We start from the raw sequence: 27,943 nt of genomic DNA, 5'->3' as shown, positions 1-27,943 counted from the left end.
GGGAACCCTAGACCTCTTTCTCACCTGGTCCTAACAATATATAGATGGCTATGATCTGAGAGTACAAATACACAAGTTACTGAAAGTAGCAGTGCAGGTTACTAAGGCCTTAAAAAGAGAAAACCAAGAACTAGGGATTATTTCTAGAAGGATAGAATTGAAGAGGAGTTATGCTAAACTTGTATTGAACCTTAGGTTAGAGCACACTTGGAGTCATGTGTACAGTTCTGGTCACCATATTATCAAAAGGTTATAGAGGCTCACGAGAGGGTACAAAAAGATTTAAATGGATGATACCAGAACTGCAAGAAAGGATGAACAGCTGGGTCTCCTCTCTTGAAAAGCAAAGGTTAAGGTGTCACCTGATAGAGATCTTTAAAATTATGGAAGGTTTTCATAGGGCAGGATTTTATTCTGCCCTTGGAGACAAGCACAGAGGTGGGGGGTGGGGGGGCAAACAAAATGGCAGGAGGCACCATTCCTGACGTTGCCCAGGCCCCCTGCTATATTGTCTGGGACGGGGAAAACCAAAGATGGCCATCCCGCCCCAGGCCAATTGAGGCCTTTAATTGGCCAATTAATGGCCACTTAAGGCCACCTTTCCACCTGCGTTTCGATTTTATTGAAGATGGAGGAGCCCACCGTCATGGGGAGATGCCACCTGGTAAAGCCTGGCAGTCTCCTAGCGGGGTTGAGGTGGTCCCAGCTTTGGGGGAAATCCAGGGCCCCTTGAGGGCCCCCACCTCCAGCAGCAATGGCCGCCCTGCCTCCCAGGAAGACCCCTCCCACCCTTACCTACCCTCACCCTATTGCCGGGGCCTGCCTCACTCGCCCCGTCGACCCCAACCCCTCTTACCTGTCTCGGTTCTTCTCCTTCTCCTGGCCACTGCTCCCGGTGGTGCTGCCAGTAATGCAGAGCTGCCAGCCTTCCGATTGGCTGGCAGCTTTTGTAGGCAGAAGTTCATCCCTTAAAGTGATGGTGTCCCCGACTGCGAGCAGTTAATTGGCTGCCCACCATGGAATAGCAATGGGGCCCCTGCCTTCCGGCCCACTGTCAGGATCCCCGTCACTGGAATAAAATCCGGCCCATAGAGTAGACACAGAGACGGTGCTTCTACTTGTAGGGAAGAGCAAAGCCAGAGGCCATCAATATAAGATAGTCACCAAGAAATCAAATAGGGAATTCGGAAGAAACTTCGTTATCCAGAGAGTGGTGAGAGTGTGGAACTGACTGCCACAGGGTGTTGTTGAGTTGAATAGCGTAGATGCATTTAATGGGAAGCTAGATAAGCATATGAGGGAGAAAGGAATAGAGGGTTACGCTAATTTAGTTAGATGAGGAAGGATTAGGGGAGGCTTCAGTGGAGCATAAACACCAAGTGTTGGGCTGAATGGCCTGTTTCTATGATGTATATTCTATGTAATATAGATTCATATATACATAAATAGCTACATATACAGGGAAACCAAGAGCTATAGATGGATATAGATTACAGATTTTGAACTCCTGTGTATAGACTCCATAGAACATTCACAAGGAGGGGATTTTATGTACATACATACATACGAATTAGAAGCAGGAGTAGGCCACTTGGCCCTTCGAGCCTGCTCCGTCATTCAATAAGTTCATGGCTGAACTGATTATTCCACATTTCCACCTACCCCCGATAACCTTCCACCCCCTTGCTTATCAAGAATCTATCTACCTCTGCCTTAAAAATATTCAAAGACTTGGCTTCCACCACCTTTTGAGGAAGAGAATTCCAAAGACTCACGACCCTCTGAGAGAAAAAATTTCACTGGACCAACTGTAAGAGCCTTTAAAATTGTGTTAGTCTTTAATTAACACCAATCATGTCGGCAAAGGGGGTCTCGGCCACCTGCTGAAGAGCCGGCAAGAGCCCCATATTGCCTCCACTGAGGAAGGTCCACCGGATTACGTGCCAATTAGGCACTTAAGTGGGCAGCGGCAGGCCTTTCCTGAGATTAAGGACCCCGGCGACAGACGGCCCGCCTTCTGAGAGCTGCCAGTCAATCAGAGGCCAGCAGCTTTTTCACTGAGCAGTGCCACTGCAGAGGCGGTGACTGCTGCCTGTAATGCACCCACCCGAGGCCTAGGATCTTCGAGGGACCCGGGACACAGGTGAATCATGGCGGGAGGGATTTTGAGGGTTGGGTGTCGCGGGGGAGGGTGTGTGGGGGTGTCGGCAGTAAGGGCAGTGAGGTAGCTCTCAGTGGGCCCCCCTCCTTCCCGATGCTGGGTCTCTCAATCAGACAGTAAGTGCCTTTGAACAAGGGACCCCCACACCGGGAGCTGGCAAGCAACCCACACGTGTTAATTGCAACATAAAACAACACAGTTGAAGTCCCATTTATTACAAGTTTGGTGAATATTTTGGCTTTATTGTGCTGCATTTTTCACCAAAAAAATCAAACAAGCTGAAGGCTAAGATTTAGTTTTGAATAGAAAAATAATCACATTGCTTAGTTGAGCTGACCGCTGACTGGGAATCGTCTAAAGATGGTGCCAGCTCTTGCTAACACAGTCCATAATCTTCAATCAATCAAGGATATAGTTGACTGGTAAATAAAGGCTTTTATCTCCAGCCATGCGTAGTCTTTCCAAACATGTACATTAACCGTCCATCCACTGGTTCCAGAATCCCAGTTTTGTAATAATGTCTGAAAAGCAAAATAAAATGATGTGATGCGACTTCTGGACCACTGTAATATTTATTTCCCTCTCTGAATGTGCTAATCAAGTATTATTGACATTATTTAGCCACCAGCACTTAACAGAGGGGAGGTTGGTTAGCTCAGTTGACTAGACAGCTAGCATATAGTGCAGAAAGGTGGCAATAGCGTGGGTTCATGGAGATCTGCATCCTTGTCTTGCCCCACACTTGAGGAGTGGTACCCCTCAAGCTATATAGTACCAACTGTATCTCTCTAATGGTGAGATTCCTTTGGGCCTACAGCAACTTAACACAGATTTTCTGCTGCTGGGCTGCTATTACTGTATCAAAATTGTGGTAAAAACCACATGTAGACAGGTTTCTCACCACACTTTCATCATTATGATGGTGAAGCAAAGGTAGCTCCGAGAAAATTTCAGGTATTTGTCTTTACTTTTGCAATGTATTGATTTAGGTTCCCCTTCCCTTGTTCAGTCTCTGCACCATGTACCATCCACAACCACTAAGAGTATGCACAGGCAGCCTGTTCTCAGCCTATGTCATTCTGTACCCAGTCTCTGGCCTTCTAAAATGATTAGAGTTCACTCTCATGCTGATGTTCATTAATCCTGGTAGGGAACTTCCTACCAGCTTGCCAACCAAATGTAAGTTTATTGTGTATATCTATTCATCAAGGTGAAGTGCTTTAGGGCTAGAGAACATGGTTCGGTCCTAGTTCTACTGCACCAATAAATAGTTTCAGGAGATAAGTTTTAGTGTCCTCTTTTTAACATGTTACCATTTTTAAAGCCAGAGCTGGCGGGCAGCCATAAAAGCGGAGCTAAAGAGTGGCGAGTCGAAGAGACTTAGCAGTTGGCAGGAAAAAAGACAGAGGCGCAAGGGGAGAGCCAACTGCGTAACAGCCCCGACAAACAAATTTTTCTGCAGCACCTGTGGAAGTGCCTGTCACTCTAGAATTGGCCTTTATAGCCACTCCAGGCACTGCTCCACACACCACTGAACACCTCCAGGCACTTACCCATTGTATCTCAAGATAAGGAGACCAAAGAAAGATTTTTAAAAGTTAATTCAGGTGTGATTTGTGCAGGAAAATCTCTAACAATGCGAACAGAAATTGTCCTCAAAAAACCCTCCTGATCAAAATTAAAATACACCTACTCACAACGTTCTGACTCTGAGGCAAGAATACTAGCAACCAAACCAAAGAGACAATTTCTGTTCTTTTTTGTTTTGAAGTGCAACTAAACATGCTTTGCTACTTGTTGGAGAAGCACATTGTTACCTCAGTGCTCTGCTAAGTTTCTGATAGGTCATACGTTCATTATTTTTTCTTTGACCCCACAGTTTTGCCAGAGAATCAGACTTTACAACTTTGAAAATTCCTTCATTTCTGTCTTCCCACTTCAAAACGCCATTGCTTTCTTCAGGAGACAGCAGAATATCACGAACAAATTCCCAAAGATACTGACTTTGAAAACCTTCGGGAGAAAGCAGAAATAAGAATCTTGTTTATCAGGAAATCTTATTATGTCTTGGAAAATACAAATATTCTCTCTTCTACATCCAATTTAGGTAACAGGTTAGCCAACAGCAAAGTCAGTTTCATGCTTAAATGTTAGTTCCACTGTGCTCTGAAGCTAACGACCTACATGAACCAATCTCAGTTTGAGTTTTGTGGAATATTTTACTATTTAAATGTGATTAGATTGGCAATAACCTCTAACTCATTATATTCAAAATATGTGGCTTTACTGATGGATTCTCCCATCGCTTCAACGGATGAGTGTTCAGCAAGGAGACTGGTTGTTCACCATCCAGATTGATGTCATCTTATATATAATGTTAAAACAAATCTTGATTTGCAGATCCAATTGCAAATATTACATATGAAGCCACAAAACACAACTCCTGGCTTGGAATTACTGTTCAAATAAATTACACAGATAAGGGAACTGCATTGTGGCATATCCTGCAGCAATAAAACAATACAAATTCAGTAATATAGCAGTTCTTTTGACTGATCTAACTTCTGCACGTTTCTTTTTATTCATTTGTGGGATGTGGACGTCGCTGGCCAGGCCAGCATTGGTTGCCCATCCCTAATTGCCCATGAGAAGGTGGTGGTGAGCTGCCTTCTTCAACTGCTGCAGTCCTTGGGGTGTAGGCACACTCACAGTACTGTTAGGAAGGGATAGATTTTGAACAGATCTAGCAATTCAAAACTGAGCATTCATTTTTTTTTTATTTCCAAAATATACTTTATTCATAAAAATCTGTAAAAATTACATTTCCAAACAGTTTAAAACAGCATCAAGTCAAAAAATACAAACAGTGCAAAGATGATCAGTTTCCTTCAATACAATCATGAGTTGCCTCACAACCCTTCCATTTCATTGTCATGCCATATACATTTTTACATTTACAGCACACAAAATTTTCCCGATACAGTTCGAGGGGTTTCCCATGGATCCAGCCCCTCAGTTCAGCTTGGTGGGGGGACCTTACACTGTGGTCTTTCCCCATTGAGCCTTTGCTGCGGCTGCCCCAAGCTTTATTGCGTCCCTCAGCACATAGTCCTGGACCTTGGATTGTGCCAGCCTGCAACATTCGGTGGTGGACAACTCTTTGCGCTGGAAGACCAGCAAGTTTCGGGCAGACCAAAGGGCGTCTTTCACCGATTTAATAGTCCTCCAGCAGCAGTTGATGTTTGTCTCGGTGTGCGTCCCTGGGAACAGCCCGTAGAGCACAGACTCCTGTGTTACAGAGCTGCTTGGGATGAACCTCGACAAAAACCACTGCATCTCTGAGCATTCATGAGGTGCTGTGGGCCATCTGTAGCAGCAGAATTGTATTCAACTACAATCTGTAACCTCATGGCCTGGCATATCCCCCACTCTACCATTACCATCAAACTGGGGGCCAAACCTCATTCGATGAAGAGTGTGGGAGGGCATGCCAGGAGCAGCACCAGGCATACCTCAAAATGAGGTGTCAGCCCAGTGAAGCTACGACCCAAGACTACTTGCATATCAAACAGCAGAAGCAGCATGTGATAGATAGGGCTAAGCGATCCCACACCACCGGATCAGATCTAAGATCTGCAGCCCTGCCACATCCAGTCGTGAATGGTGGTGGACAATTAAACAACTGACAGGAGGAGGAGGCTCCACAAATATCCCCACCCTCAATAATGGGGGAGCCCAGAACATCAGTGCAAAAGATAAGGCTGAAGCATTTGCATCCATCTTCAACCATAAGTGCCGACTGGATGATCCATTTCGGCCTCCTCCTGAAGTCCCCAGCATCACAGATGCCAGTCTTCAGCCAATCCTATTCACTCCATGAGATATCAACAAATGGCTGAAGGCACTGGACACTGCAAAGGCAGTAGTACTGAAGGCATGTGCTCCAGAACTAGCCGCGCCCGTAGTCAAACTGTTTAAGTACAGCTACAACACTGGCATCTACCCGGCAATGTGGAAAATTTCCCAGGTATGTCCTGTGCACAAAAAGCAGGACAAATCCAACCAAGAAAATAATTCCCAGGAGGACAGCTGAGATACCAATGAGGCTCAGACAAAGAAAGTTTGCAGCCAAACTCTTATAAGCTAAAGTCTCTGTCGGGTAAACAAAACTGACTTTTCCAGCCTTCTAGTAGAAATTCACTTAGCAAGTAAAAGGTGATAGATGAGAATTAACCATTTCCTTACATCAGCATGACTCCAACATACAGATTCATCAATGATAAGTGTGGGACCACCCAGCAATGTATGTGCCACTGGCATACTTGCACACTACTCCCTCCTTGTCCTTCTCTCTCTCCAATCACCCTTTGGCAGTCATTGGCTGGAAATTTTTTGTTAGTGGGAGCGGCCGAAAAGTCAGTGGTGAGCCCGCTTCCACCGGGTCTGGGGATCCAGACCGTATTTTACACTTCCCAAGCCCTTAATTAGTCTTGGGCAAGACTTCCACCTCCTTGAGGCAGGAAGTCCTGCCTATTGGAGCAGCCGGCCAATCAATCGTCCGGCAGCTCTTAGTCCCAGCAGCACCACCGGGAGTGGTGGCCACTGCTGGGACTGCACCCAGCCATCAGAACGAAGATGAAGGATGGCCTTGGAATGAAGATGAGTTTTTAGAGCCTCGCCGGGGAAATTGGTCAGGCCCTGGCGAGGCAAGGGGGAGCGGTTAGGGGGAGTGTTGTGCGTTGATGGCAGCCCTCTGTGGGGCATACAGTGCCCAATCAGGAGGGCCCCCTCAGCTCTCAAGAAGGCCATCTGGTTTCACCGGGCAGGCTTTTTTAGAGACCTCAGCCACCCACCAGCCAAGTGTAAAATACCCGCGGCGGGGGGTGAGGGGGGGGGTGAAGGCCCTTCAGTGGCACTTAATGGCCCTGATTGGCCTGGGGCAGTGGGCCATTTCTTGCCTCCACCGCCCCCCGTAAATTTGCAATGGGGGCGGGAAGGGGTCAGGAAGGGCACTCCCAGCTTCCCACTCCATTTTACACCCGCCTCCACCTGCCAACAGCCTGCTCGTTTGGGGGGTGTAAAATTCAGGCCTTTATTTCTCTGTTAGTGTCATTACTTCATTGTCCTACCTGCTCCTCCATTTCTTTCAAATGTCACAACACAACCTGATCTAGCAGCAACCGTACTGAACAGCGCACTTGTAGAATTGCCTCTTCACACTTCAGCTCACTCAGATGACCAACTATGCAAATTCAGCCTATATTCTCTGCTGGTTCTGCATTTGAAACCTCTGTATTTCACAGCATACCTCATGTATTATCTGTGTGAAATACAGACTTGTGCACATTTTATACCAGATGAAATAGCCACAGATATACACTTAGGGATACAAAGTACAGCAGCTTCAGCATTCACACCCCCTGACATCCACCACACCCTAACACCCACAATCAGTCAGATTCCCTCAAGATTCATTAACTGCAGAATTCATGTACTGGAAGCATTCTGATAGTGTGATGATATACATAGAAATAGTAGAAGTAACAGGCCGACGTGCACAAATGAAATTTACAATTTATAAAAAATTATTACAAGTGAAACCATGACATAAAGGATGAGAAAAAAAGAAACATGATTGAAAAGCCTGTTTTACCCTGAATTTCATTACTGTGTCCTATCTTTTTTTTTCTATTCCAAGCAGACTCATAGACCACAGGTACTTCTATGGTATCTGGATATTCATGATTCTATGCGGCACAGTGGCGCAGTGGTTAGCACCACAACCTCACAGCTCCAGGGACCCAGGTTTGATTCTAGGTACTGCCTGTGCGGAGTTTGCAAGTTCTACGTGACCGTGTGGGTTTTTGCCGGGTGCTCCGGTTTCCTCCCACAGCCAAAGACTTGCAGGTGATAGGTAAATTGGCTGTTGTAAATTGCCCCTAGTGTAGGTAGGTGGTAGGGAATATGGGTGGTTGGTTGGTCGGCACAGACTCAGTGGGCTGACGGGCCTGTTTCAGTGCTGTATCTAAAAATAAATATGTTGGTTGCTCAGCAGGTGGTTTCAGATTCAAACAGGCAGGAAGCAGTAGGTCAGTTGTTGTGTGGAAGGAAACAGAAGGTTGGGATAGTCTGGTGGAATGCATCAGCATGTCAGCTGTCTGCAGATTTTTCTCCTGACCTTTGATGTAGACAGGAAACAGATCACACAGGTTGAAGATTATTGTCCTTTAGTGTTTAAAATTATGAAAGGCTTTGATAGGGTAGACATAGAAAAAATCTTTCCTCTTGTGGGGAATCCAAAACTAGGGGCCATAAATATAAGACAGTCATAAATAAATCCAATAGGGGATTCAGGAGACACTGTACTCAGAGAGTGGTGAGAATGTGGAACTCATTACCACGAAGCAATTGGCATAAATACATTTAAGGGGAAACTAGATAAACACACGAGGGACGAAGAAATAGAAGGATATGTTGATAGGGTGAGATGAAGTAAATAGAGTGAGAGGAGGCTCTTGTGTAGCATAAACACCCACATTGACATGTTGGGCCTTGTTTCTGTGCTGCAAATGTTTTGTATGCATTCTTTTTAAAACTCATCATAATGTGCACAATTTCAGTCAATGAAATAATGACACTGATTTTCAGTCTATTGCATGGAGAAGTGGACAATAGGTTTCAAACACTGATTACCACCATTAAGGTTTTATATTAAAAACAAGAAATTCTGGAAATACTCAGCAGGTCTGGCAGCATCTGTGGACAGAGAAGCAGAGTTAACGTCAGAACTGGCAAATGTTAGAAATGTAATAGGATTTAAGCAAATAAAGCAGGGGTGGGGCAAGAGATAACAAAAGGCAAGGTTTTGATAGGACAGAGGGTCACAGAGAATAACTTACCAGAAAGTCATGGAGCAAAGCCAATTGGATGGTAATGGTGTGCTGAAAGACAAAGCATTAGTGCCAAGAGGGTGTCAATTGACAGAAAAATAAACTGCCCTGGCCCAAGCTCAAACATGAAAAAAGCAGTGGGTAGGCACATGGTAAAAAAATGAATGATGAAACAAACTAAAATAAAATTAACAGATAAAAAATAATAAATAATAAAAAAGAAAAAAAAGAAAAATTAACTAAAAATAAAAAGGGGGGCCCATCATGCTCTGAAATTATTGAACTCAATGTTCAGTCCGGCAGGCTGTAGCGTGCCTAATCAGTAAATGAGATGCTGTTCCTCGAGCTTGCGTTGATGTTCACTGGAACACTGCAGCAAGCCCAGGACAGAGATGTGAGCATGAGAGCAAAGGGTGTTGAAATGGCAAGCAACCGGAAGCTTGGTGTCATGCTTTCGGACTGAGCAGCGATGTTCTGTAAAGCAGTCACCCAATCTGCGTTTGGTCTCCCCAGTGTAGAGGAGACCACATTGTGAGCAGTGAATACAGTATACTAAATTGAAAGAAGTACAAGTAAATCACTGCTTCACCTGAAAGGAGTGTTTGGGGATTGGATAGTGAGGAGAGAGGAGGTAAATGGGCACCATTAAGATTTTGGTTGGCATAAAATCTGACCCTGGCAATGGTTCTGGCTCTCATTATGCCTTGAAGTGTATCTTTGTAACTCGTGAAAATTGATCTATTCATAGAAATCTCAAGGTGAAAGATGCTTGTCTTAGCATTCTAATAGCCATCACTCCAAAAGTAACCTACACATCAATGGGTTTCAATTATTTTTTCTGTGGAGAACTCCTGCAAATACTGGCACATAAAACCCCTTTGCAACAATGGGATGCTCTCTGGGATCCTCTGAAATATTGAAACACTGCCACAGTTCAATGTAGCTCTTAGCAAACACCTGGTGGCTCCCTCAGATATTGACATTCTACCAGGGGCCTCTTGCAAATATTCGAATGCTCCCAGGGTTGACTCAAATATTGACACAGTCTCATGAATCCCCTCAACAATTGGCACATTCCCACAGCCAACATTGGCATATACCATTTCCTCCCAAAAGACAGTGCCAGATATCCAAAGGAAAAAAAATGCCATTACTGAAGGAAAAATATTTTATTAGTTAACAGCAAGAGAAAGAATAGGCTAATAAGTCAATGGATGCAGAAAAAATAAAGAATACACAATTCTCAGGACATTTATGCTCATGTTGTCTGTTCAGCCCCTGATGGACTGAAATCTGATGATCTCCTGAAACCTAAGGATTCCCTTATAAACACACTGAGAAGCTGTGGGCCCTTTTGGAAACCCATAATGTAGAGGGATAAACAGAAAAAACATAAAGTAATGTTTTATAAGCGGACAGAATATAAAAGCTTCTATGCCCTGGAAAGAGTTAAATTGGTCTGAGTTCTTTTGTGTTTTGGATACATTTCATCACAGTAGTGTGTAGTTGTCTGTATGTTAGTAAGAAGTGGGCTTTTGTGTGAGCAAGGATCTTGTTTGCTTTTAGCAGCAAAGTACAATTGTTCAGGGACCATGTAATTATGAGGACATCATCACCTCAGTAAACTATCAAACTGTTTAATAATTACAGCCCAGCAATTGTAATTAACATAACAAATGCCTCTCAGCAACAATTCCTGGAATTATTTTTAAGTAACCTTGAGGGAGTGGTAGCCTAACTTGTTAAGCAGGTTTTCCTCATACAAAAATAAAATACTGCAGATGCTGCTCTCTTTTACCTGCTTTAAATCTACTATATTTCTAACTTTTCCCAGTTCTGGTGAAAATGATAACACTGTTTCTTTCGCCACAGATGCTGCCAGACCTGCTGAGTATTTCTAGAATTTTCTGTTTTTATTCCCTCAGATAAAGTCATCTAGAAAGGGTAGAGTGTTGTAAAGAATAAAAGGGTTAAAAGGGTTTATGTATAAGCCCAGCAACTACAGACCAGTCAGCTTAACCTCGGTGGTGGGAAAGCTTTTAGAATGATAATCCGAGACAAAATTAACAGTCACTTGGACAAATGTGGATTAATTAAGGAAAGCCAACACAGATTTGTTAAGGGCAAATTGTGTTTAACTAATTTGTTTGAGATTTCTGATGAGGTAGCGGGGAGTTTGATGAGGGTAGTGCTCTTGATATGCTGTGTATACAGACATCCAAAAGGTGTTTGATAAAGTGCCACAGAACAGGCTTGTCAGAAAAGTTGAAGCCCATGGAATAAAAGGGACAGTGGCCGCATAGATACAAAGTTGGCTGAGTGACAGGAAACAGAGAGTAGCAGTGAATATTTTTTTCAGACTGGAAGAAAATATGGGGGGAATTTTATGCTGGCGGCAGGGGTTTTGACGTCAGGGAAACCGACGCCGAGATCTCCGCGATGCCTGTTTTCCAGAAAGCCTGTCGAACCTAATGCCAATCAGTCACTTAACTGGACAGCGGTGGGCTTTCCATAGGATTTAGGACCCTGTTGCCGGAAGTCTCGGTCTTGCAGAGCTGCCAGCCAATCAGAGGCCGGCAGCTGCAGCGCCACCATGGAGGTGGAGGCTGCTGCTGTAGCTGCAGCGACCAGACACTGAGGAGCAGCGCTGAAAGCAGAGTTTAGGTAGGTTGGGCAGGAGGGGTGTCACATGGTGGGGTCACGGGGGATGGGGTTTGGCAGCAATGACAGGGAAGTGGCCCTAAGCGCCTTTGAACAAGCGACCCTCTCCCCCACCACCCCAAAGCCAGGAAGCAGCCTGCACAGTTTTTTGTGCTGTGCTTCCTGTGGGGCAACAGGGCCGCCCGCCACATGGGTAATTGCAGCTGTGTCGGGAAAAGGCCCTTGATTGGGGTTAATTAGCCAGTTAAGGGCCTCAATTAGCAGCGGGGGGAGAAGGCCGTTCACAGGCTGTCCCACCTTGGACTAAATTTCAGCAGAGGCGGGATGGTGGCAGGGTCCCCATCCCACCTGATTTTATGCGCTACCCACCTCCAAACCCGCTGCTGGGAAGAGCACAAAATTCCACCCATACAGTGGTGTCCCCAGGCATCGGTATTAGGACCACAGCATTTCTTTATCTATATTCATGACATCGTTTTGGGTGTGCAGGACATAATTTCAAAATTTGGAATGACACAAAACTTGCAAGTATTGTGAACTGTGAGAAGGATAGTGATGGACTTCAAGAAACCATAGACAGGCTGGGAAAATGGGAGAACACGTGGCGATGAAATTTAATGCAGAGAAGTGTGAAGTGATACATTTTGGTGGGAAGAATGAGGAGAGGCATTATAAAATAAAGAATACAATTCTAAAGGGGGTGCAGGAGCAAAGGGACCTGCAGCACAAATCATTGAAGGTGGCAGGGCAGGTTGAGAAAATGGTTAGTAAGACATACAGGATGCTGGGCTTTATAAATAGAAGCATAAAGTACTAAAGCAAGGAAGTTATGATGAACCTTTATAACACACTGGTTCTGCCTCAATTGGAGTATTGTGTCCAATTCTGGGCATCACAATTTAAGAAGGATGAGAAGACATTAGAGAGGGTGCAGAAAAGATTTTATGAGAATGGTTCCAAGGATGAGGGACTTTGTTACATGAATGGATTGTTGAAGTTGGGCCTATTCTCCTTGGAGAAGGGGAGGTTGAGAGGAGATTTGATGGAGGTGTTCAAAATCATAAGGGGTCTGAGTACAGCAGATAAGGAGAAACTGTTCCGATTGGTGGAATGTTCAAGCACCAGAGCGCACCAATTTAAGGTGAATGGAAAAATAATCAGAGGCGACATGGGGAAAACATTTTTACAAGTGAGTGGTTAAGGTCTGGAATGCACCGCCTGAGAGTATGGTGGAGGCAGGTTCAATTGTGGCTTTCAAAAGGAAATTAGATATTTATCTGAAGAGAAAAAAATTTGTAGAGCTACAGGGAAAAGGCTGGGGAGTGAGACTATCTGAGTTGCTCTTGCAGAGAGCCAGCACAGACATGACAGGCTGAATGGCCTCCTTTATATGCAGTGACCATTCTATATTCTATAAGATGTCAACTCGGCACCAACCTGTTCAGTTCAGTGGGAGCTAGTCTATATGATTGCAATTAGAATTGGCCCTCTATCTAAACATGACTTTATTATGTTTCAGTTACAGGTATTAAAGCATCTTAGGAATTAGGTTCTTTGATGTTGTGATCAATTAGCCAGAAACCATTAGTTCCCAAAAGGGATCCTCATTCATAAAATATCACTCTCAGAATTTGCTTCAACAACAAATTAATTTTGATATAGTGCCTTTAACATAGGAAAATATCCTACGGTGTTATACAAAGGAAAAGAACTAACACAATGTATAAATGCTATAAGTTAGAAGAGGTGACCAGAGATAAAGTCAAATGGGTAGGTTTTGAAAAGGCATTTAAAGGCAGAGGACAGGAAGCCAGGTTGCAGGTTGTAGTGAGGGAATTCCAAAGAATAAGGTCACAAAATGCTGACAGCTCTTCCACCGACTGAGGAAGCAGGATACACAGAAGGCCAGAAGTGGGGAATAAAGGGCTCTGTTTGAACATAAGGACGGAGGAGGTCCAAAAAGGGATTATATATAAGGATGAGAACCTTGAAATTGATTCATTGAGGAATAGGGAGCCATTGTAGGTCAGCAAGGATTAGATTGATCAGCAAACAGGATTTTGTGTATGTTATGGCCATTTGAGGAAGGTGTCTAGGGTTCCCTCTCAGCCTTCACCTGGGCTTACCATAACAGGGTTTAATTTTAAACACACTGTGTTTTTAGCTCCCCCTTGGTGAATCCTTGTTCACCGCTTTCCAATTATAAAACAAAGAAACCGGCACAAACAGGTTTCCTTAGGTTTAAAGAAGAAAAGTTGAAATTTATTAAACTTGAACTTAAACTCTACTTTGATTGACACCTACGGATACTTTACATGCCCATGCTAGCATGCATACGCGATACACACATGCAAATAGAGACAGAAAAGAGCAGAAGGAAAATAAAGTGGAAAAATTTGAGGTAATATCTGAAGAGGGTTTTTTGTTACTGATCTTCGAGCTCACTGTAGAGTTGTTGATTGTAGGTGGATCGTGCTTTTCGTTGTGGCCCAGTATTCTTCTTAAACCTCGTTCGCTGTAGGAGACTTTTCTCCCTTGGAGTTCATGTGTCTTCAGTTGATTCAGAGGCTTGTGAGAAAGAGATGGGAGCAGACAGGAGAGATCTTCTCAGTCCAGGAGCAGACAGTCTTTCTGAGTTCAAACTCTCTGTAGCTAGTTCAAAAGACCCCTGGAACAGCTAGTTAGTCATTTGACCAGCTGGTCCAACCAGTCCTGGACCCTGTGGATTGCATCACCCCAGCAGGCCCTGGAATGCACTTCCCTACCTCCTCACTGTGATCAACATCCATTGTGGGTTGAATGTGTCAGGGAATGGTCCTTTGTCAACACAAGCACTGTCTGTTAATATGCAAATGTCTTTTCCAGCCACGGTTGATCTGATTAACAAGTCATTTCCTCGCTCCAGTAACAGTTTAAACACAATGTTCGTGACAAAATTAATGTGCCTCATTCTTGGCAGGTGGGGTTCTAGCATGACAGTGTTGAACAGGTTTCGGCTAGAAGAGCTTTAGATGAGTTAGAGTTTATGTAGTGTTTTCCTCAAGAGGCAGATGAAGATTGGTTCCCCACAGATGACCATGCAAGCTGGGAGTAGAAACCATTGCTGGAAATGCACTGGCTGCATTGTGACAAGTATGATTGGAATCACACGAGGGAAGTCGCAGGTGAGTGAATCATGAAGGACAGGTATTTGAGAAATCAAATCTAGAGATGATGAAAGGTTTCAGCTCTGCTGTTGCAGAGATGTAAATAAGCAGTCTTAAGTTTTGCTAGAGTTTGAGGTTCAGCTCTGGGTTATACAGGACACAGAGGTTATGCAGAGACTGGGGACAGCCCATTGGGAAGGGAGATGAAGTCAATGATGAGGGTACGCATTTTAAGCATGAGGCAAATATAATGGCTTTGTTATCCCCAATGTTCAATGGGAACAATATTCTGATTTAACTGCACCTCAGTATTAGAAAGGCAGCCAGACAGAACAGATGTTGTCAGGAATTGAGGAGGAATGCAAGCTCAGGAGACTGGAAGAAGGGCATTGGAGAAATTGAGTCTGGGGCTAAGAAAATTATGCATTAGGATATCATCAATGGTGGTGGTGAGATAAGGGTAGAGAGGGCAATACTTTGAGGTGAAAATAAATATCCTTGCTAAGGAATTTGAAGATCAGCTTAACATCAAATGGTGTGTCAATTAACCGTATAACAAGGGTACATAGTTCTTAACTTGTTATCAGCTTTCCCCATTTTTAATTGGAGAAGGTTCAGACTTATTTGTGACTTGATGTTGGAAAAACAATTGAACAATACAGAAACAATAATGACTAAAATATAGGGCTGGATGTCATCAGCATTCCTTTGGAAACCAACCCCACATCTACAATTAACATCACTAATGGACAACATGTAAATGAGGAAAGTAAAGGCTTGAGGTGTAATCTTGAGGTACAGCAGCAATGACAGGGGCAAGGGCAGGAAGAAGAAACCACTGTTGGAAATGTGCTGAGTGCTTTGGGAAAGTAGGAATGGTGTTATACAAGGGTAGTCCCATGAAGGTAAACTATTGAGAAGGCTGACATGGTCGATAATGTGAAAGATCATTAATAAATGAAGGAGAAAAAAGAGGGATAAGGTATTGTAGTCGTAAAGATTATTGTGGTGACTTTAGTGAGGTTTATATCAGTGCCAAGGATGGGCAGGAATCCCACTGAAGTGATTCCAATAGACTTATGTTAGAGGCAAACACCAAACTGGGAGACAATGACACATTCAAAGACTTTAGAGAGGAAGAAGATGTTGGAAATAAGATAGTAATTGGGATGGACAGAGGAATTGAGAGTGGGAGTTCTGAGGAGGAAGCTGATTACAGCAGATTTGAAGGAGAAGAGGAGATATCAGTGAGAATCGGGAAGGTAACTGAATGGCTAAAGGTTGGGTGGGAAGAGGATCAAAGAAATAAGAGACAAGTCATAGAAGAGAAACTGGATAGAGAGAAGGAAGAAAAACTATAAGATGATAGGGTGCTTTGGGCCTGTATGAGTGCAGAGGTGAGTTTGGGATACACATATAGTTGAGGAGAGGAGGTGACTGCAGAATACATTGTGTATTGGAAGTTCTCTTCTTCTTTTGCAGGCTTTTTAAAGAGATGGAACAGACTGGGTTGAGCTGGGGTTCTGTCCTTCAGTTTTATTTTTTAAAACTCCAACCCCTTTTCAACAGTTCATTCCCAACTCCAAACAAATCAAAAGAGAAACTAAAAACAGTAAGTCCACCTTCTGACCTGTCACTTCTCTGAGCACATCTTCCACAATTACCAGGGTTTCTGTTCTATTTTTAACTTGAGTCATGTGACAACCAGTATATGTTGTTGTCAAACAAGTCCCTTCAGTGTCCTCTTGATGACCCTGTTGGAAAAAACTAGTCCAACATTTCTTCAGTTTGTCTATGAATTCCTCAAAAAATACAATGAACAGAAAGAGAATCACTTTCATAACAATGTCAAAAGCTGGCATAGTCTGTTTGGTTATAATTATTTGGAAATAAACATGGGAAGCTGTCTTCACAGGGTCTGGGTCAACAGTAGAGCTGTGCCATCTACTGTGAGGACACCTGTAGCTAACATGCACCACAGGGCTGGGAAAGACAGTGACGGTGTTGCTCAGCTGAAGCTTCCAATGTTCCTCCACCTCTTTATTAGAATACTGCAGAGAGCCACCTCCTGACAGTCATCTTATACAATAAATATAAGATCCTGTCTGTCTGTTCAAATGGATGTAAAAATATCCTATGGCACAATTTGAAGGAGAGCAAGGGTACTCCTGATGTCCTGCCAATGTTAATCGCTCAACTAAAACAAGTTTGCTTGTCCTTTATCTCAATTGCTATTTGTGATGATTTTGCTGTGCTGCTCTGTTTGCCAATAAGACACAGTGATTACACCTCATGGCCGTGAAGTGCTTTGGGACATCCTGAAGCCATGAAGGGATTTGTGTACATGCATGTTCTATGTTTTATCCTGTCTATCATTTCATCCAAAAGACAGTACTGCATTGGAGAGGGAGCTGGAGAAGTTCAGACCATTCCAGAAACTAGGCAGGTAGCACAACGAGTGGGAGCTCAGTGTTGGCTTCACTGGGAACCCATTGAGAGCGGCAGCATCGCTTGGCAGTGAGGGTGGAGGAAGGCATGCATCGGGAATTGCTGTCAGGAGTGGGGGAAAAGGTGCATGAGGCTTCCACTCCCTCAATGTTCAACCGGTCTGTGACCACCGCAAATAGATCTTTCAGGTTTTTGCACGGTACCTGGGAAGCAGCCACGATGCCAAATACTTCACCAGTCCCAGGTTCCAGTACATTTCTGTCCCCAGCACGCTTTCAGGGGTTGATCCTTGGAAACAAGGGCTACCCACTGAGAACATGGCTACTGACACCTGCGAGGAACCCATGCATTAATGCAGAGGAGAGGTACAACATCTGCCATGGGACAACGCCAGTGACCTTCGAGCAGGCCATTGGTCTGCTCAAGATGAGATTCCATTGCCTCTGGCGGAGCTCTTCTGTACTCCTCTGTGAAGGTTTTGTGTATCGTGGTTGTCTGCTGTGCACTGCGCTTCAGAGGAGGGAGGCGTTGAGCACTGAGGATATTGTGGAGTGCAATGCCTCCTCCAATGACAAGGATGCAGAGGAGGATGCTGCCCTGGCATTGCAAGATGAAGGACCGCAGGAACAGTAGGAAAGGTGCCATGAGATATATGCAAGGGAGACACGAGACACCTTATACATTCTTGTTTCCTATGACCCTTACCACCTTCTGGACCTACATCAATAAAGCCTTATCTTTAAGCAGCCCTGTTGTCGCCTTCTTCCTTCTGCACTCCAGTGCCCAATGCCCAGTTGCACATTGCACAGTGGCAAGGCCAAAGCATGGAGCATTCACGCCTTGGGCACTCATGTCCAACCCCTTGAGAGGCAGGATCTACATTAAGTCGCCATCGACATCAACAATAGGAAGGAGACGTAGTGAGAACAACGCATATTTTTATTCTGCATCACACCCAAACCAACCCCTTTTGTCTGGAATATACCTTCACCCGCGAACCCCTAAATGCATCTAAGTCTTCTTTTTAAATCTTTTGCAGGTACTCCCACATGGTGCTCCCCCTGTGCTGTCCGCTGAGGTGGAGACAGACTACTGGCCTTGAAGTCCCATGGCATGAGATAACATTGGCAGCCATCCTCTGGCTGCCAGATGCCTCGAGGACCCCTGCATACCGAGGGGCTCCTGACAGATGCTGGAGCCTTCTCTATCATTGGGGAAGATGGTGGTGCTGGCATCACTGGCAGAGGGGCTGATGAGTTGTTGGCCACACCAGGAGCACCCTGAAAGGAAACCCCAGATGCGGGAGCCCAGCCGCACCTCCTCCCTTGCAAGGCACACTTGTACCTCCCTGCTGACCTGCCAACCACCCGTACTGTGGAGCTCCATGTATCCAGTGGTGGACACATGGGCACCATGGCTAGTTTGTGCCACATACACCCTTGTGTCCCAGGACATCTGCACTCACTCTCTTGGGTGGATGTTACTGACTCGCCATTTGCTATGGAGCGGCCGCCTTGCTGCCATGCCAGTTCCATCTCCTTCTCTTACATTGGGCTCAGAACATGCAGATAAGGCACATCACCACTAGTTTTGGCCCGTTCCTTTCTGTTGTGCGCTGTCCTCTCCTGCGAATGCAAAGGGATGCAATGTTATTCTACCAGTGGGGACAGGCACAGCATCTATGCTGGTGGTAGTTCAGCAGCCTATGGTGGGGGCACGCAAATGCCTCCTGCATGCAGCAACTGACGAGGGACTATTGTTATGATCCCCAAGGAGACCACCAACAAACAAAAAGAATCGAATCCGCCAACTGACTCCAATTTAGGAAACCAAACCAAAAGGACAAGATTTCACTTCTGTAAATTTTACTTTAACACTCAAACTAAAACCAACATAAATTAAATATGAAGCAACAGACAGATTACAGTCAACATATATATTACAAATTACACCTTAATTATCAGATACAACAGAGATGTGTCTCATTGTTTTATTGGGCAGTCCACTCAGCATATATGGCAACAATTACAGTTGCACAGTTCTTCACAGCTCTGAAGTTCCTCAGGTAGAGTTTCAGTTCTTTTCTTCAAGAATTTAGCCATTGTTCTTCTTCCAACAGCAGTTCCCTCTCAATCTGAACTCCACGGTGCGGTCTTCACGACAAGGTGCACTTCTCCAGAACCACCTCAGCTCTGCTCATGGTAGTCTTGATGTCATGGATGTACTAGTCTTCCCTTTATCTGAGTCTTTCAGTGACAACCTGTGCACTGGAAGGCCAGGTCTGATTAATTGGCTACTTTAAGTAACAGAAACAGCTCCTGGATTCAGTCTCCACTTTATTCTGTTTGCTGGTGCTCCATTCCTGCCTGAAGTGGGGAGGACTCTGTCTCCTTTTATCTGGTTCTAACCAGTGTCAGTTTCCCTGGAAGTCAGAAGTTGTTTTTCCAGCTCCTGTTTCAGCTTTTAGGTTCCATTTTTGTTTCAATTCTATTTTCGCTCTCAGTTAGGGTCTGAAAAAAAACAAGCTTTGCAACCACAGATTCCATCACGCTATGCAGGGGAATGCACTGACAGAAGGCCACCTCTCACTGATATACAGCCATGCCTCAGGCAAGATTTCTGACTCCCTAACACAATTGTCAACGGCTGGGTTGTCACTCCCTCTCCACCAAATGCACCCTCTCGTTCTGACACAAACTAGGCCCAAAGGGTGGGAAGTGTATGGCGCACACACCTTGGCAGACCAGATCTGGTCATTGACCCTTTTCCAGCAGAGGATCCAGGTCCTGGGGTGACCCCATGGCTACTAACCTGCTCCACTATCTGCATCCAGGCTTGCTTGGTCAGGCAGGCTGGTCACTCCTCCCATCCTTGGGGAAGAGGATCTCCCACCTTTCCTTTGCAGCCTGGAGCAGAGTCTGGAGGGAGGCATCACTGTACTATGGGGCCACCTGAGGTCTTCATCCTGCCATTCTGCCTGCAGGCTTCCGATCAGATCCTTGGCAGTACTGAATGCAGGGGCTCTGGAACAGCAGGCAGCAGTCAGACAGGGGCTCTGGAAAGCAGGCAGTAGTCAGACAGGGGCTCTGGAACAGCAGACAGCATTGAATGCAGGGCTGGCAGCCCTTTAAATACAGCGCCAGGAGCTTCTGCGATGCCATCCGATGCCGCCTTCACCACCTCCACTCCCACCTCCGTCCTCTCACTGAATGGCCCCGCGCCTCCTGACTCTTAATTGTCCACCCGCCACTTTATCGTGATCAGCTGGTTGCTCATTGCCTCAAACAGAAGGCGCACCTGTTTCTGGTCCTGATGTCGGGACCTGCAACTTACAAGTAAAATTCAACCCATTGTCTGCAGATTACATGGCATTGACAACAGGTCCTGAAAATATTTTTGCCCTTGCTGCTGAAGTGGAATACACAAGGCTTGAAGAATGATTCCCATTCACACTGCAATAAGCACAGAAGTCAGTAAATGTTACCAAGAAGCATTGGCCAAAAGAAAATTGGCAGTGTGGTACAAAAATGTTTTGAATGTGAAATTTGAATGACAGATGTTGAGGGAAAAATTCTGTTGTATTGATGTGAGCAGAGCCATTGTGTATATCTCCAGCTTTCCCTGATATGTTCTATTGTTTTCCTATGGTAACCTTCCAGGTGACTGGGTCAAAAATGGAAGAATCCTTTTTCTCCAGTTTTCTCCCCCAGTCTGCTAAAAGATTGCTAGCACAGCAATCTTTCAGTGCTTCAACTTGGTGGCCTTTCTTCTAATAAAGAACAAAGAACAAAGAAAATTACAGCACAGGAACAGGCCCTTCGGCCCTCCAAGCCTGCGCCGATCCAGATCCTCTATCTAAACATGTCGCCTATTTTCTAAGGGTCTGTATCTCTTTGCTTCCTGCCCATTCATGTATCTGTCTAGATACATCTTAAAAGACGCTATCGTGCCCGCGTCTACCACCTCCGCTGGCAATGCGTTCCAGGCACCCACCACCCTCTGCGTAAAGAACTTTCCACGCATATCCCCCCTAAACTTTTCCCCTCTCACTTTGAACTCGTGACCCCTAGTAATTGAATCCCCCACTCTGGGAAAAAGCTTCTTGCTATCCACCCTGTCTATACCTCTCATGATTTTGTACACCTCAATCAGGTCCCCCCTCAACCTCCGTCTTTCTAATGAAAATAATCCTAATCTACTCAACCTCTCTTCATAGATAGCGCCCTCCATACCAGGCAACATCCTGGTGAACCTCCTCTGTACCCTTTCCAAAGCATCTACATCCTTTTGGTAATGTGGCGACCAGAACTGCACGCAGTATTCCAAATGTGGCCGAACCAAAGTCTTATACAACTGTAACATGACCTGCCAACTCTTGTACTCAATACCCCGTCCGATGAAGGAAAGCATGCCGTATGCCTTCTTGACCACTCTATTGACCTGCGTTGCCACCTTCAGGGAACAATGGACCTGAACACCCAAATCTCTCTGTCCATCAATTTTCCCAGGACTTTTCCATTTACTGTATAGTTATGTGAATCTAGGTAGTGAGGCTCAGCCGATTCCTCAACCATGATGGGCCGGGGTGGTGTATCACAGCTGAACTCACTTCTGTCCTCACCTGACACCCACACAAACACACTTTTCAGCAGGGTCGCCATATAGTGATCAGAATCAGGAACCTGAGCTAATTTTCCTCCTGACATTCCAGAGGTCATTAAAGTCAATTGTAGTTCCCCTAACATTGCCATGGCTATGATCAGCCAACGTAGCATAGACCAAGAATCAAAGCTGTGATATTTCTGGTCTGCATAGCTCACAACATCACATCAGGCAGTGTATTTTCCCAGTGAGTTAACTGAAAGTACCACGAGAAGAAGCTTTTTGCCGTGTCCTTTGTTATGACTGTCAATTTTGTTTTTTCTAACTGTTGAACTTCATGTAAAACAAAGATGATAGCTCTAACCTCTGTCTTTTATCTGCTGCAGAATCTTGTGAAGGATCTCTCCATAATGCCCAGCTATGCTGATAAACTGCTGCTGACTCATGCTGCAAAGCTGACTGCCATTAATATTGAACTCAGCGAAGGGAATGGAGTTTGCATCTAGTTTTTACTGATCACAGCAGAACTGTAGCCATTCCCAAACCTGCAAATTGCTCCACTGCTCAGGAACACCTGTGGTCCAGGATACATCAGAAACTGAAGCAAATCACAGCTTATGTCAACACATAACATTTATATGCAAATATACCAAAATTCAACTTTGGCACTTTCTTAACCATCATCATTTACACTGGAATACAAAAATCATTTTACAACAACAGCTTGTATTTATATAACACTTTTAATGTACTAAAACATCCCAAGGCGCTTCAAGCCTGCGCCGATCTTGATGCCTGCCTAAACTAAAACCTTCTGCACTTCCAGGGACTGTATCCCTCTATTCTCATCCTATTCATGTGTTTGTCAAGATGCCTTAAGACTCGGTGGGCCAAAGGGTCTGTTTCAGTGCTGTATCTCTCTCTATCTGAACCTGATTTCTTCTTTCTTCTTTCTTTTGGGCCTCCTTATCTCGAGAGACAATGGATACGCGCCTGGAGGTGGTCAGTGGTTTGTGAAGCAGCGCCTGGAGTGGCTATAAAGGCCAATTCTGGAGTAACAGGCTCTTCCACAGGTGCTGCAGAGAAATTTGTTTGTTGGGGCTGTTGCACAGTTGGCTCTCCCCTTGCGCCTCTGTCTTTTTTCCTGCCAACTACTAAGTCTCTTCGACTCGCCACAATTTAGCCCTGTCTTTATGGCTGCCCGCCAGCTCTGGCGAATGCTGGCAACTGACTCCCACGACTTGTGATCAATGTCACACGATTTCATGTCGCGTTTGCAGACGTCTTTATAACGGAGACATGGACGGCCGGTGGGTCTGATTCAGACTGGCCAAGAGAGTGTGGGAAAATGGCGCACTGACACGGAACACAAAAGTCCGAGTGTATCAGGCCTGAACCTGATTACTATCTAAATATGAAAAAAGACTAGATTGATCTTACTTCCATGGTTCTCTTGGCAGGAGAGTTCCAAATGCCCATAAAGAAATGGTGAGGTCAAAGGGATGAAACGAGTTTGGTCTGTTGAATAGCTGTAGTAGCCAAAATATTCTAACATGATGCTGCAAAATGTAGTTAAACAGATTAATTTATGTACCCCAAATAGATTTTCTTTACTGAAGAGATATTAAAGCCAGAAACGATTGTAGGCAATGGCGGCAGACAATGCTTAACCCATTTGCACAGTATTCCACTGTCCACTATTTTAGTGGGATAACTTATTAAGATAAATCAGTTCAAGCCTGTTTTAAAATAATAGTGAAATATACAAATATTTTCAAGGTTGATCTGGTGATTTCACCCCCTCGCTCTTCCAATCATTTCCCAATCTCTCTTCATCATCCAACCCCCCCACCCCAATCTCTTCCCCATCCCAATCATCCCTTCTCTCTCCTGATCGCCTCCCTCTCCCAATTGCCCCCTACCTCCCGGTCGCTGCCCCCACCCCTCCCAACCTGGAAATTGAAATCCTCTTCACCAGCGAGCTTCCGAAGAGAGCCCAGCAGTTGGCTGAAATGAGGCCCAATATTGCGTGTGTCTCAGCTCTACCCATTTCAAATTGGGATCATTCACTGCGCCCACTCTGCACCAGTAGCCTGATGCAATCCAATTTTTAGACTATAATTTGTTCAATGGCATTATTTTCTACATTGTTTTAATACATGCTTTTATCCACTTATTTTGAATGAGTTAATTTGCTGGCTAAAAAAGCAAACAAGGAATCATGAGCAAACCAAATTCTGATGGTACCTTTGGAAAGGAAGGAATTTCTTTTCTGTGCAATTCTCTCACACTGTTTAGCTTCACGTCTAAGAGCCTAGTCAGCATTTGCTTTGCAACTTCTTCAATTTAAAAGTTTGTTACATTCCTCTACTAGAATCAATATACAAAAACAATCTACTCACTCATAATCGAACACACATCCAGAATAGACAGCAACTCCACACAGACCTCTAGTCTAGTAATGTCTCACAGCAAGATAAGAATTGTGTTCCTGACTTTTCGTATCACTGACTTGATCATTTTTATATATATATGATAACAAACACACCCCCTCTTGAGGTCACAGAGTAACCTGTTTATATGTAAATTACTTCATGAAAACATTCCATTGAACTGGATAGACAGTCTCTTCTGTGTTATACTATTATAACACCTCAGAGGTGTAATTTAATATCTGTTTCTGTGGAATGCAAATTTATAGAGAAATCCCAAGGTGCAGTCCATTAACTACTTCAATAATTTGAAAAGTTTATTGCCCTAAATGTTCACTATCCCAATTATACCATGATTTTACCCAACGTAAGGGATACATTAGATAATGGAAGTGAGCAGTGGGAGATTATAACTGGGGCTGACTGAAGACACACATCATAAAGGTCACAATTACAGTCAATCTTACAATAGAAATACCAACAGAAAATGCTGGAGATACTCAGCAGGTCTAATGAGTTAGAAAATATATTTAAGGAAATAATTTTTAAAATGGCTTCATAATCCAATCCTTTTATTTAATTATAAGGAAGAAAGAATGACATGCATTTATATAACTCCTTTCATGACCTCAGGACATTTCAAGGCACTTTACAGCCAATGAAGTACTTCTGAAGTGTAGGGCTGAATTTTACACCACCCCAAAGAGCGGCATGGTGGCAGGTGGCAGGTAAAATGAAGTGGGAGGTTCTGGGAGGTCTTCCTGACCCGCTCCTACCTCCACCACCACTTTACGTAGGGCGGTGGGGGCATAAAATGGTCTGCCAGCCCCAGGCCAATCACGGCTCTTAAATGGCCACTTAATGATCACTTAAGGGCCTTTGCCTGCCTCCACGCAGATTTTATGCGTGGCTGGTCGGGCAGCCGAGGACCAAGGAAGCTGCCTGACAAAACCAGGCAGCTCTCGAATGTCCCGGGGGGGCCCTCATGATCGGGCACCCTGTGCCCAATGGAGGGCTGCCCCACTACCCCAACCACCCCCTAGACCCAACACGCCCCCCCTTCCCCCCAATCGACCAAACTTGCCTCGTCGGGGCCCGACCGATTACCCCCAGCGAGGCAACGAAACCTTGCCTGCCTTCCCGGCTCCCAGGCATCTTCCCTTCATGCTGGGCTGCAGTCCCAGCATTGGCCACCGCTCCCAGTGGTACCGCTGGGACTAAGAGCTGCCAGCCCGCTGATTGGCCGGCATCTCTGTTAGGCGGGACTTCCTACATCAAGTGGGTGGAAGTCCTGCCTCATGCCAATTGAAGCCCGGGGACCCGCAAAATACGGGTCGGATCCCCAGGCGAGGTGGAAGTGGGTTCGCCACCGACTTTTCAGTTGGTGGCCAGCTCCCATCCGCCTACCGTAAAATCCTGGCCGTAGTCATTGTTATAATGTAGAAAATACAGCAGCCTATTTCACAGCACAGCAAGCTCCCACAATCAGCAATGTGATAACGATCAAGATAATCTGTTTTTGTGATGTTGACTGAGGGATAAATATTGGCCAGGACACCAGGGATAACTCCCTTGCTCTTCTTCAAAATAGTGCCATAGGATCTTTTGCATCCACCTGAGGGAGAAGACAGGGCCTTGGTTTAACACCTCACTCAGGGGACAGCACCTCCAGCAGTGCAGCAATCCCTCAGTACTACACTAGAGTATCAGCCTAAATTGTTATCTATAAGTGCTAGAGTGGAAATTGAGCCCACAACCTTTTAGCACAAAGGCATGAATGCTACTAACTGAGCCACAACTACAAATTGGATTAAAACTCCATTATGGAGGAGGAGTGGTAATAAGATGTTTTATATAGTTGGCAGTTTGTGGATATTGGTATTTTTCATAGTGTTTTAGTGAACTCAACAATAAGAGGTCTTTGTTTTCAAAGATGGGTTGATTTTCTCAGTCAGAGATATCAGTTACATTTTGCCAGTGGTTGCTTCATGATGTAGTACTGAGTCATAAAGACCAGCTGCTACTGGAGAAACCGAGAGGAACAAACAAAACTCTCTACAACTGCAGAGGGCAGGGAAGTCTCAAAAGTCCCATGGGTTGGAGAGGGGGGATGCGATAGAGCCTGAAAAAATTTAAAAAGGCTCAGATAGAGCAAAAAAAATTAAAGGAGCTAAGTTAAAAGTGACAAAGGTTGAAGAAAAAACACCAAAGATATGGTTAGCTGATTTAAATAGGAATGAGAAATGTTCCCAAACAGGAAAGCCAAGAGTGAGGAAGATGCCTTACCTAGTTGAAGTGCCACAGGAGAGTGTACCTGCGAGCAGTAGGGTGCCAGAAGACATGGGGAAGATTAGAGAAAACCCTATCTATGAAGTAAAAGGAAAATGGAATGTAACATACCGTAAACTGAAAATCAGAAGAAAACTAAAAGTGAGGTCAGTGTGAATCCACCCACTGAAAAATCAAATGATCAGGTTTCAAAGCCAAAACTAACCAAACCCAACAATTTAGATTCAGAACTCAGCCAGAACAAGGGGCAGAAGGAAATCCCAGAGGCCTTACAGCGGTGAAAAAAACAATTTATTACCCACTATCACTCTCGAAATAAGAACTATCAACATGCCAAGGCAAGAAGTAACACAGCTTTACATTAAAAAGCAGCCTAGAGAAGGGCACCAAAAAAAGCAGCATCCAGAAGCTTGTTTCCAGCAAACCAAAAGGCACGTACTCTGCTGTAGAATTCTGCATCGACACTATACAGCAGTAAACTAAAAATGATTCACTGACTTCAACTGAACTTCCAACAACAAGAGAAATGTACAATCACCTTAGGCCTGCAACCTATGAGAACTCGATTTCCAAGAGAATTCAATAAGTTTATTGTGACGGCCCTGAAACCTATCCCCCACTTATAATTGCTTACCCCTTTTTTCCTCTCTCTCTGTCTCTTCTTCTGTTTGTGTATGCAAGCAAATGAATGAGTGGATGCGGTTGCAACAAATTCGGGATAAGACATAATGATTAGCAATTAATTTTCTGTTTTAAACCTACAAGAAAACCTGCAGCTGTCTGTTTATTTGAAAAATAAAACAAAAAGGGGTTGAACCCTCATAACAAAAGACACCTGCTGCGGGCAGATGGGAGTTGAACAAAGGGAAAGTCCCAAACCTCACCACGTGGCCATAACACAAATGTAACATTGCAAACACACATACTTCATGAATAGTTATGCAATAGATCAAGATGAAATTGTAGAGACTGAGGACTCCTATTGGACTCAATGCTCAACATGTCCAACCAATGTAGAGTCAGAATCAATAAAGCCAATAGAATGTTGAACTTCATAGCCAAAGCCAAAGAATACAATTCAGATGAAGTCATAATCAAAGTGTATGTTATTCTGGTCAAACCACACCATGAGTACTATATCCAGTAATGGTCACTGTTACGACCAGGTGAGAAAGGTGTCTGGGGGTCCCTTTCAGCCCTCACCAGGTCTTACTATAACAAGGTTTTTTTTTTAAACAGACCGTGTTTTGAACTCTCCCTTGGTGAATCCTTATTCACTGCTTTCCAATTATAAGGTAAAGAAATAAGCACAAA

General features: G+C 44.5%; 1 protein-coding gene across 1 annotated transcript; it reads right to left on the bottom strand.

Annotated features, from left to right (window-relative positions):
* Positions 1 to 2,397: 2,397 nt before the first annotated feature.
* Positions 2,398 to 24,405, bottom strand: ehf (ets homologous factor). Its single transcript, XM_068046445.1, has 3 exons — positions 24,311 to 24,405; positions 3,979 to 4,174; positions 2,398 to 2,682 (listed from the first exon to the last, which is right to left on the bottom strand). Exons 1-3 carry the CDS (start codon positions 24,312 to 24,314, stop codon positions 2,598 to 2,600), a joined length of 285 nt encoding a protein of 94 aa, XP_067902546.1. The 5' UTR covers positions 24,315 to 24,405; the 3' UTR covers positions 2,398 to 2,597.
* Positions 24,406 to 27,943: the final 3,538 nt, after the last annotated feature.

The sequence above is a fragment of the Heterodontus francisci genome, chromosome 14 (assembly GCF_036365525.1).
Source record: "Heterodontus francisci isolate sHetFra1 chromosome 14, sHetFra1.hap1, whole genome shotgun sequence".
Classification (NCBI taxonomy): Eukaryota; Metazoa; Chordata; class Chondrichthyes; order Heterodontiformes; family Heterodontidae; genus Heterodontus; species Heterodontus francisci.
This window is presented reverse-complemented; position numbering and strand designations above follow the sequence as displayed.